The 12,020-nt window shown below is 41.8% G+C and overlaps 1 protein-coding gene across 1 annotated transcript; it reads left to right on the forward strand.

Annotated features, from left to right (window-relative positions):
• The first annotated feature begins 1,410 nt into the window (after positions 1 to 1,410).
• Positions 1,411 to 11,971, forward strand: LOC135568446 (lysine-specific demethylase 6A-like). Its single transcript, XM_065015228.1, has 9 exons — positions 1,411 to 1,673; positions 1,764 to 1,838; positions 1,942 to 2,090; positions 2,593 to 2,707; positions 3,362 to 3,549; positions 3,745 to 3,886; positions 5,441 to 5,567; positions 9,770 to 9,946; positions 10,151 to 11,971. Exons 1-9 carry the CDS (start codon positions 1,426 to 1,428, stop codon positions 10,175 to 10,177), a joined length of 1,248 nt encoding a protein of 415 aa, XP_064871300.1. The 5' UTR covers positions 1,411 to 1,425; the 3' UTR covers positions 10,178 to 11,971.
• The last annotated feature ends 49 nt before the right edge of the window (positions 11,972 to 12,020 follow it).

A 12,020-nucleotide genomic window follows, 5' to 3' on the forward strand; every position in this document is an offset into this window, starting at 1 on the left:
AACCAAAAAAGTGTTAGAAGAATCTCAAATATATTTGAATTAGTTTAAGTAACCATCCTTTGCCTTGATGACAGCAGTGCACAGTCTTGGTATTCTCTGCAGTGATATGCCATCACCAGTAGTAAATGTACCGTTAATCCCTGTCATTCGATAACATTGTTTTATGGTATTGCGTGTATTAGGGCTGGGTGAAATGGCCAAAATGTCATATCCTGATAACAATACATGTCACGATATAGCACATTGTCTGTAAATTCAATTTAGAAATAGTTTTTTGGGTCTCATCCGTAGACTCTCCGTACTGTTTCACATGATTCTTGCATAGGGGGTAAGAGGTTAGCGGTGTTTGAGCCTGTTGTCGGGACCGGCCTGCGGCATATTTTGTGTTGGACAGTTTTCTGGTCCGTGTCAGACTTTTCATACCCAAACCACGTCCATTTGACCAACGTTGACCCTCTTAGGTACGAGCTCCCTGTCTCTGCTCTGTGTCACGTTCACTCTCTTCCATGTTTGTGTTGCAAATTTCCTTCCACACCGATGCAAAGCATCGTCCATTTGACAAAAAATATTGCCGTAAAGAGTGATTTGCGATAAAACGAACTAAATGATAGAGCACAATATGAAACGATAGACGTTTTTCTATTGTCACGCGATATATATCGTCATGTAGCCCAGCCCTAGCTTGTATTAATGAGTCATTTACCATTCTCAAGAGTGGGAACGTTGTTTGCAGAGTTCACAACCTGCTACACTTGTGAGAAATGAGTTTTGGTTTATTTCATAAACCAATTAGGAGATTTGTAAATATTTTTAATTCTGTCTTGTTTGGAGTCCTCCATGTGAGCATGTCTGGTTTCTCTGTCCTGATAATGTTGAGGGAGTGCGCGCCTGAGGATGCATAGACACACCTGTCCTGCTGCCGTTTTTTTAACATCCACTGTGAATGATAATATATTAAAACTATACTGTAGTTCCTTGCAGTAAGCGATTTTGATCAATCTTTCCGACAATCTCCCCCTTGATAATCACCAATCAGTGTGAAAGAGCAATGAAAGTTATAGCCTACTGTTATATTGGCCTATAGGCTGAGTTCCATGCAGTCATTTCTTTAGCTGCCAATGGATCACGGGGTATAAGTGTCCATATGGCAGGCTGGTGATCTCGCCTTAGTTGACTTCACTTTTAGATTTGTATCATTTTAATTCTGATTTTTGATTAACCACGTGACAATGGTTTTGAGAAACAACTTTATTATTGAAATGAAAATAAACAACCAGCTGAGGAAATCTCACTCAAAATAGTCTGTGTGCATGTGATAGCCATCGTGTATCTTATTTATCCAACAACTAACTAAAATAAACACTACAATTTAATGCCACTAAATTATTCAAATAATCTACAGACTGATAAGCATGATGGTAAGATATGTATTTCCATCAAAATAAATGGCAATATTTTGTAATAGGATTTATTTTGGCCGGCAACTGTTTTATTTATCAGCTTTTCATTTTTTGGGGGGGGGGCAATATCCGGCTAACGGAAACCCTGACACACACAGACCTGTTTCCCAATGCTCGGTGTCTTTTTGAACGGGATCCTCTTTACTCTCAGGAGGAGAATGAGAAGAAGGCGTTGAAGGAGCCCTCAGACGCTGAGCCAGCATCAGCAGAGAGGTGAGCAACACACACCTGTCAGGATTTCTCACTGATAGATTGACAACCTTTGAACCTTTTCTAATCATAATCTCTTCCTGCTGTGTTCAGTGTGGCACGCAAAAGGAGGGGTCCCCTAAAGCACATCAAATTTGGGACCAACATCGACGTGTCGGACGAAAGAAAGTACGTGCTTGTGTGGTCAGACATGGCATTGGTCACACGTTGCAAAATATTTCTAAACCCCATTGCCGCCTCTGAACACACCCCCTTTCTCCTCGTCCCCCAGGTGGAAGCTACAACTGCAGGAGCTGAGTAAGCTGCCTGCGTTCGCCAGGGTGGTGTCTGCTGGCAATCTGCTCAGCCACGTAGGACACACCATCCTGGGCATGAACACTGTCCAGCTCTACATGAAGGTCCCCGGCAGCAGGATACCAGGTAGATGCACACACACACTGTACATATTAGGCAAGGGCACGGTACAGCGATACAATTTTATAGGACAAGCTATTGCAGTTTCTAGTGCTTTTTTATATTGATACTTATGAGTTACAAAGGCAGACTGTTAAAGATGCACTTTGCAGAAATCCCTCTACAATTTCCTGGTTGAAATTCTAATAGTTTGCCTAATTCACTTTGTGCCAAGACAAGCAAGTACAGTGTAGAGTATCATTAAACCTCTGTGAAATATATTTTCCATAACCAAGAATATTGTATTTTCAGCTGTTTTAAAGCTGGTGTACAAAACCGAAAGTAAGAGGCAAAAACTCAAGTTAAGAATGGGAAGCATGGAAATTTCTCACAGATCTAGCGTGTTCTAGACTTCAATGAGAATGACAGATCTATAAATAACATTTCTATGTGTTGTTGTTTTTTTTGTGGGGGGGGTCGCCCAAAAAATGACATAATACAGTTCTAACTTTCTTTCTCTGTGGTCCAGGTCATCAGGAACACAATAACTTCTGCTCTGTCAACATCAACATCGGCCCTGGGGACTGTGAGTGGTTTGCTGTGCCAGAACCCTACTGGGGCGTGATGAGCAACTTCTGTGAAAAGTAAGGACCTAACAACCATAGAGGCTAGTGATAATACATTATACAATAGTGATGTTGTCAGTGAATGAGAAATGGGGGGATCTGCGAGAACAGCAGAGAAAAGGATAAATATACAAAAGATGGAACGGCATCAGGTGGGGTGTCAAGGTGAGGGTCGGCTTCTTTTGTGGCTCGCTTTGAACACGAAGAGAACTGTCTGAATGAAAAGGGAGTGATTCAGGGAGATATTGAGTGAAAGGAAGGAAAGGAGCTGAATTGAATCCAGGAATGAGGGCATTAATGAAACAAGGGAGATCTAACTAACCCATCTCTTCTCTCTGGCCTTCCACAACAAAACTATTCTGATTTTAAATACAGACAAAGGAATGGCCCAGAAGACAGAAAAGACTGAAATTAGATGGTCTTTAATACGAGTCCTAATTCCACATCTCTTACTGAAATGAGAAAATACTGAAAAGAAATACCCCCCTCGCTCTTTTACTCCCCCTCACTCTTTCCTCCCCCTCGCTCTTTCCTCCCCCTCGCTCTTTCCTCCCCCTCGCTCTTTCCTCCCCTCGCTCTTTCCCTCCCCTCGCTCTTTTCCTCCCCTCGCTCTTTTCCTCCCCTCGCTCTTTTCCTCCCCTCGCTCTTTTCCTCCCCCTCGCTCTCCATCAGAAACAACATCAACTTCCTGATGGGTTCGTGGTGGCCCAACCTGGAGGACCTGTATGAGGCAGATGTGCCTGTCTACCGGTTTATCCAGCGGCCAGGGGACCTGGTGTGGCTCAACACGGGCACCGTCCACTGGGTCCAGGCCATCGGCTGGTGCAACAACATTGCCTGGAACGTAGGACCCCTCAGTGGTAAGCCTCTGATGCAGCTTTTGCTTGCTCCTTCAGTTACTGTAAAAACACTTAGTAATTTAAAAAAGACATGTATTTATGAATACAATTTAATACATGGATATTATCTCTTAAAGTGATAGTTGACTCCAGAATCAGTTTGTCAGCTGTTTCTAGACCTGTAAAGTGTTGTAATTAATTTCACAACATCCACAGCCCACCAGTACAAGCTGGCCGTGGAGCGTTACGAGTGGAACAAGCTCCAGAGCGTCAAGTCCCATGTCCCCATGGTGCACCTCTCCTGGAACATGGCCCGCAACATCAAGGTGTCCGACCACAAGCTCTTCCAGATGATCAAGTAAGTCACCGTCTTTTACAGTTTAGTTTCACCCTGTGAGCATCTCTCCTGCCACATGTTACAACTGTGTGTGTCCAGTCTGTCATGAGGGGTGGAGAGTGACACAGGGATGTAAACTAGTTTCCTCTCAGCGAAATGCGCTAAAATAGGTGACCTACGTGATTCGTGTAGATCTGATGAGAGGGGGGGTGCTTTGATTCACTACTGGCTGTATCCAAGGCTCAGCCAATCATTCACATAACAACAGAATGCAGCGCAGCACGCGACTGAAGAGAGTAGAGACAATAAATTTGCTAGTTAGAGAATCAGCACGCGCTCTGGAAAGACCGCAGTAGGGTGCAAAGGCAGTTTGCCAGTTACAGTAGCGCATCCCTGAACCATAACGAAGAGGTAGGTGAGAGGTTTGACCACGGAGACAGAGTGAGAAGGTGAGGAAGCGTACTTCATGAGCTGCAACCGAAAAACAACTGGCGTTTGAAAAATTTTTGAGGTGAGGGAGAAAGTGGGGTGGATCAAGAATTGTAAGCATTATTAAATATCTTGCTGTGGTAGCTGGATCGAATTCTCCGTTAGCTAGCCAGAAAAATGTCGATCAACATTAGCCAACTTAACTGATCAAATAATTGAGTTTGTTTTGAAAATTTGCTGCCTAATGAAGTCCGATAGCCAGCTAGATAACGTTACATCAGATAAGCTAACGTTAGTAACCTAACCAATTCGCTATAGTATTAACTGGTATATGACTCCTTGCAGTGGATAAAAAGAGCTTTGCCAGGTGTTACTCTCTGCCTGAAAGAGATCAATTATGTCAACAAAGGGTATCATGCTCTGCTGGTACATTGTAGAACAGATGTCCACAGGCAGAAAGTGTACAATGTAATAACATGCAGTGTAGCCCAAAGATGATGCTTTTGTTGTTTTGTATTTGACAGTAAAACTTTAGTGTGAGTGAGGGGGGAATATTACATTTTTTACTCAGTGAACGTCATTTATGTACAAATGTTGCCTTGTGTACTTGATCGTCTACTAGACTGGCCACTATATTAGAGCAAAAATAGAATGCCTGTTTGTTTCATTCTATTTCTACATAGTTTTTTTCCCACGTGCAATATGTAGATGTAGATGTGTGTGTGGTCACAAGCGTTCTATTATAAAGGCTGTCATGGCTAACTGCAATATTAGTGCATTGTTTTTTTCCCTCAAGACTTCTAGTGTCATTTGCAGTAAAGTCTAGGCAACAAATAATATTGGATTACATTCCTTACATTTAGGTTCACATTAACCACTCTTTATTTTACACACAGAGACTGATCATGTTATTGTGTTGTTTAATTAGTTAAAACCAGCATTTCCCCCTAGCAAGGATTTTTTTGCATGTCTCAGTGCAAAAAAAAAAAGTGTTACCTTTTTGTGCCCTTAGCAGTTTGCATCCCTGAATAGAGGGCTTCAGATTGGATGATGACGTGCATATTGATGACGTGGCTGCTGGAAAACGTAACCTTAAAACGTGTAGGTGTCTGGGTTTCTTTTAATGTCATGGTGTGATTGATGTAGGTACTGCCTGCTGAGGACTCTGAAGCAGTGTCAGTCGGTGAAGGAGGCTCTAGCCGCGGCAGGGAAGGAGACGCTACTGCAGGGCAGGAACAGGGATGAGCCTGCGCACTACTGCACCATCTGTGAGGTACGTCAGGGGCTCCGGCCCATTTCAACCCCTTGTCCCTTACCCAAGCTGCTACCCCACACAGTCATTACATTGTCAGTATTGATATGTTTGTTTTGAGTAACTGACAGTAATGTTCTGGTTGACGACGGAGAAATTTACTACAGTCCATGACTATCATGTGAGTAACTGACAGGATTATGTGTTGACGACTGAGTAAATCACCATTTCTGACTTCAGTGTGTGTGTTGGTTGACTGTTACTGACGTGCATGTGTGTGCGCATTGGTTGATTGTATTACAGATAGGAATGGGCATTTTACATGTTTTGACTGTTCAAAATGAGTACTCAAATGGAAAAAAAGCACATTTATGTATTTGCAAACAGTGAACAACAATGCCTAATATCATAACCATTACAGATAATGAATCCTAATTGCCAAATTGCCTTATATTTATTCAGGTTTTTTTTTAAAGTGCCATTTTAAGATGTTTAACTGTATCAACAGGTTATATTATATTGTGGAACACAGTCTTCAAAAAGTAGTAACCTCAGCAATGTGGCGCTTGCTTGTAGAATGGCATAGCCTTGTTTTGTTAATTTAGCAGACAACACTCTTCTTTCCCGCGTGCTTATCAAAGTCAAGACACCTACACTACATGACCAAAAGTATGTGGACGCCTGCTCATCGGCTATCTCATTTCAAAATCATGGACATTAATATGGAGTTGCTGCCATTCAGCCTCGAGCCTCAGTGAGGTCAGGCGATTGGGCCTGGCTCGCAGTCGGTGTTCCAATTAATCCAAAAGGTGTTCGATTGGGTTGAGGTCAAGGCTCTGTGCAGGCCTATGAAGTTCTTCCACACCGATCTCGACAAACCAATTCTGTATGGACCTCGCTTTGTGTACGGGGGCATTGTCATGTTGAAACAGGAAAGGGCCTTCCCCAAACTGTTGCCAGAAGGTTGGAAGCATAGAATCGTCTAGAATGTCACTGTAAGCTGTAGCATTAAGATTTCCCTTCACTTGAACTAAGGGGCCTAGCCCGAACCATGAAAAACAACCCCAGACCATTATTCCTCCTCCACCAAACTTTACAGTTGGCACTATGCATTGGGGCAGGTAGCGTTCTCCTGGCATCCACCTAACCCAGATTTTTCTGTCAGACTGCCAGATGGTGAAGCGTGATTTATCATTCCAGGGAACGTGTTTCCACTGCTCCAGGGTCCAATGGCGGCTAACTTTACAACACTCTAGCCGAAGCTTGGCATTGCGCATGGTCATCTTAGGCTTGTGTGCATCTCCTCAGCCATGGAAGCCCATTTCATGAAGCTCCAGATTAACAGTTATTGTGCTAACGTAGCTTCCAGAGGCCATTTGGAAGTTGGTAGTGAGTGTTGCAACAGACGATTTTTACGAGCTTCAGCACACGGCGGTCCCGTTCTGAGCTTGTGTGGCCTACCACTTCGCAGCGGGGCCGTTGTTGCTCCAAAATGTTTCCACTTCACAATAACAGCACTTACAGTTGACCGGGGCAGCACAAGCAGGGCAAAAATTTGACGAACTGACTTGTTTGGCCATGTGTATTTTATAGTTAAAAGAATGTAATTGAACAGAATAGTGTGAGTTGCGTCTTGCGTCTGGAACAGTTATTCTCAGGGATCATTTTAAACGGGGCTCAATTTGGCCAGTTAGGGTTACAGGCCCAAACCTCTTGGATATACAGAAGTTTCATTTAATTATTATGCCTGTTCTTTGGAATGTTTTTAATGGGTTAACAGTTCTCCATTGAACACCGCATGGGGATGAATTATGGCCAGGACATCTGTTTGGTGAATAGGCCTAGGCTTAATGATTCTGATAAATGTCTTTATCAAAGTCATGTTTTTAGTGTGGAAGCTGTATGTTTAGGGGGTAATAGATTTGAATAACCAATTCTAGCAGTTTGCAAAGTAGGGTTGTCATTAATGTTAGTTACCACAGCCACAAAGTCATACACCCTGCCTGTTTTGACAATTTAGTTTCATAAAATCTCTTATTTTAAACCTTCATCCCTAACCACACTGTTAACCTTATGCACATTTTTTGTTTGCGGGACACAGCCCCTAAATGGAAAGATAAGACTCACAAACATGGTGTTGTCCGTTTTGCTTTTCGGACCCCAAAAGCATCTTGACTCGTCTGAAGTCTGTACAGCCGATTATGCCAACTTCTGTCTGTAGCCCATCAGTTTGGGCTACACACTAATATGACCCCTCTGTGGAAAGGTTTTGCTCCAGGATGCCCACAGGCCTCACAAGACTCGACTGAAGGTGCCCCGGTACCAGTTGAAAAAATGAATGGAAGTATATATGGAGACAGTTTAGTGCCAAAAATAAGGGTTTAAATATATGTAAAAAATATATATATTTTGTTGACTGATCTTATCTCAGATATAGGACAGACACTACAGAACAAACTCCATTGGGTTTATTTTGGGGAACTGTTCCATGTAGTGAATCTGTTGTTCATTGTGTTTATATGGGCTACATATCTATCGCTCTCTCACACGGAGTCACTTAGAAAAGGTCCATGTTTTTGAGAGAAAATCACTTTTTTTTTGCCCTTTAAAATAACATCAAATTGATCAGAAATACAGTGTGTGTAGACATGGTTAATGTTGTAAATGACTATTGTAACTACTTTATTTTTTGTTTTTATGGAATATCTGCATAGGCGTACAGAGGGCCCATTATCAGCAACCATCACTCCTGTGTTCCAATGGCACGTTCTTAGCTAATCCAGGTTTATCATTTTTAAAGGCTAATTGATCATTAGGAAACCCATTTTGCATTTGTGTTAGCACAGCTGAAAACTGTTGTGCTGATTTTAAAGAAGCAATAAAACTGTCCACCTTTAGACTAGTTGAGTATCTGGAGCATCGGCATTTGTGGGTTTAATTACAGGCTCAAAATGGCCAGAAACAAAGAACTTCTTCTGAAATTTGTCAGTCTATTCTTGTTCTGAGAAATGAAGGTTATTCCATGTGAGAAATTGCCAAGAAACTGAAGATCGCGTACAACGCTGTGTACTACTCCCTCAACAGAACAGCGCAAACTGGCTCTAACCAGAACAGAAAGAGGAGTGGGAGGCCCCGGTGCACAACTGAACAAGTACATTAGTGTCTAGTTTGAGAAAGATGCCTCACAAGTTCCTCAACTGGCAGCTTCATTAAATAGTACCCGCAAAACACCAGTCTCAACGTCAACAGTGAAGAGGTGACTCCGGGATGCTGGCCTTCTAGGCAAAGGAGCAAAGACAAAGCCAAATCTCAGACTAGCCAATAAAACAAAAATATTAAGATGGGCAAAAGTGTTATGGACAGACAAATCTAAATTTGAGGTTTGAGGATCACAAAGAAGAACATTTGTGAGACAGAAAAGATGAAGATGTTGGAGTGCTTGACACCATCAAGCATGGTGGAGGCAAACTGATGGTCTTGGGGGTGCTTTGGTGGTGGTAAAGATTTGTACAGGTTTGAAGGGTTCTTGAAGAAGGAAGACTCACTCCATTTTGCCATGCCATACCCTGTGGACGGCGCTTAATTGGAGCCAATTTCCTCCTACAACAGGATAACGACCCAAAGTCAGCTGGTATTCTGTCTATAATGGTGTAGCCAGCAAAGTCACCGGATCTCAACCCTATTGAGCTGTTGTGGGAGCATGGTACCGTAAGAAGTGCCCATCAAGCCAATCTAACTTGTGGGAGGTGCTTCAGGAAGCATGGGCTGAAATCTCTTCAGATTACCTCAAGATATTGACAACTAGAATGCCAAAGGTCTGCAAATGGAGGATTCTATGACGAAAGTAAAGTTTGAAGGACACAGTTATTTCAATTAAAAATCATTATTTATCACCTTGTCAACATCTTGACTATTTCCTATTAATTTTGCATCTCATTTCATGTATATTTTAATGGAAAACCAGGGAATTTAAGTGACCCCAAACAGTTGAATGGTAGTATGTATGTTAATTCTACTTCAAGGGGTGTTAAAATTCTAATTGAAATAGCTAGATGGTCCTTGGTATGACCTTAAACCAATTCCCTACAGCTCAGTAGAACCCTCCCCCGGCTTACAGGGATATGACTGAACAGCTTCAAGATGGAGTTTTCACCTCAGGTCCACTAATCTATTACTCATGCCCATTCCTAGTTGCTGACGTGTGTTGGTTGACTGTGTTCCAGGTGGAGGTGTTTAACCTGCTGTTTGTGCGGAGCGAGCTCCTCTCCAGGAAGCAGAAGCAGTACGTGGTTCACTGCCAGGACTGTGCCCGGAAAGGCAGCGCCGAGCTGGACAACTTTGTGATTGTAGAGAAACACCGGATGGATGATCTCATGCAGGTCTACGACCAGTTCACACTAGTAAGTCACACTTTGATTTGGCTCTATTGAGATTGTTGGGATGTACATAGAGATCCTATTAAAGGACTACTTCCTCATTTGATTGGTATATTGGCCAGTGTTTGTGTCGAGTGAGTTCCATGTGCATTTCTATAAAATACCTTTTTTTTGTTTCCTGTTTCATGCGCTGAATCAGTATTGAACTCTCCCCCTTTTTCTCACCAGGCCCCTCTGCATTCATCTTCATCTTGACATTAGACATCCCTTCAGCTTCTCTGGGGCGACCAAGCATTACAGGAACTTTCATTTCAAAGGAAAAATTGACCATTTCTGATATTCAGGAAAGTCGAGACAGTCTCCCCGTATGGCTGTTCTCCATAGCAACGGCTGGAGGCAGCAGCGGCTGCGTGTGTCTATGCAACCTGTCAAGTGCGCCGTGTCAACCCCCCTCTTCCCCCTGGGGGGCGCCAGAGAGCGCACTTCCCAACACAGGACTCCCCCTTGTAACAATGGTTCAGCTCTTTTTAATGGAGGACTTAATCCAAAAACATATGGGAAAGGGGTGGGAATTATTGAGTGAAGATGTTTTGTAGATATTGTATCTGTCACAACTGGCAACACCACCCTAAAAGACTACTGACTGGACAACCTGTTCTCTCTTTTTTAAATTCTGTTAACAGGCTGAGATGTGATCCCTTTGTTTTCCTTCCCTCTAAGGAGCACTAGCCTAACTGGTCTTTTTCTATGGTAGATAGTAATTTTAAGACTCTTTGGATGGCAAAATCTACAAAAAAAATTGTAATGTGAAGAGTTTAGGTGATTATCCTTTTTTTTCAGTTTTTGTTTTATCTTTGTTATTTTGGAGCTATGACGTTCAGCTTTTGTTTTATCTTTGTTATTTTGGAGCTATGACGTTCAGTTTTTGGTTGTTTATTAGGTTTTTTAAAAAAGAGGAAAAATGTTGGGGAAAATCAATAGCCAAGTCACAAAGAAAAATGGGTTGCACATTGACCTAAAGGAGAATTTCGCTTTTTTTTATAACCAAATATGTTTTTAATGTAAATGGCATGTTTATTGAAGGGTCCAGACAGTTTTTTTGCCATTTCACTTGATTTGAGAAACTTCCTCGTTGTGCAGTATGTGGGCTCTGAAAAATGAACAACGGCTCCGAAAACACCCCAATATGTCCTTTTTGAAATGGAAACACTGTGTACAGATGACATCGTCATTCTGAACTTTATCTGCAACGTTATATTCCATTTTGTTGCGACTCAAGTGATACCATTCTACAGGTCACAGCTAAAACACTTGCGTAAATGAGGGGTACAAAGTATATTGAAAGGAGATGCTTCCACACAGGAAGTTCCAGACGCTTGTAGAATCGATGCCAAGGTGCATTGAAGCTGTTCCGGCAGCTCTTGTTGTCCCAACACCCTATTAAGACGCTTTGTTGGTGTTTCCTTTATTTTGGCAGTTACCTGTAGCAGCAGTCTACACAGAGATTGAAACAGCTGGATGTGGGAAATGTCTTGAGACGTACAAAATGGAATATAGCACTGCGGAGTGACACAATTTCAAAGACCTGCATCACGTTTTTTTCAGGGCCCCCATACTGCACAACGAGGATGAGGAAATGATTCGCTGGTTGTGTTTCTCAAACAAGTGAAATCGCATGAAAATGTACACTTCAATAACATTCCATTTACATCAAAATACACATTTGGTTGTAAAAAAAGTTTACTACTCCTTTTAAGGAATAAAGTTTGATTTGTGATTTTTATGTTTCTAATCTTGATGTAAATTTACACTATTTATAAATACATATTTATTGCTTGAAAATATTTGTTGATGGAATGCTGTTATTTTTTTCCAGAGTACCTGCCATTAAATTTGAAGGAGTTTTGTCATTTTAACACAACTCCTCGTACATTTTCTATATATAAATAAAACTGCTAAGCAAGCGTTGTACAGAAACTTACATTTAAAATTGTTTTATTGTTTTGAAGAATGTTTTATGATGAGTCATTAAACACAATTGTCAAATAATCCATGGATGTAATTGCTTTCACCAGTGTGTGTGTACAGTATGTCTGCA

This window comes from Oncorhynchus nerka, unplaced genomic scaffold, assembly GCF_034236695.1.
Source record: "Oncorhynchus nerka isolate Pitt River unplaced genomic scaffold, Oner_Uvic_2.0 unplaced_scaffold_1597, whole genome shotgun sequence".
Lineage (NCBI taxonomy): Eukaryota > Metazoa > Chordata > Actinopteri > Salmoniformes > Salmonidae > Oncorhynchus > Oncorhynchus nerka.

Coding starts and splice junctions, on each gene's coding strand:
- LOC135568446 (XM_065015228.1), top strand. CDS start 1,426: ATGTATTTCCATCAAAATAAATGGCAATATTTTGTAATAGGATTTATT. Junction 1,839..1,941: donor GACGTGTCGGACGAAAGAAA/GTACGTGCTTGT, acceptor CTCGTCCCCCAG/GTGGAAGCTACAACTGCAGG. Junction 2,091..2,592: donor CCCCGGCAGCAGGATACCAG/GTAGATGCACAC, acceptor TCTGTGGTCCAG/GTCATCAGGAACACAATAAC.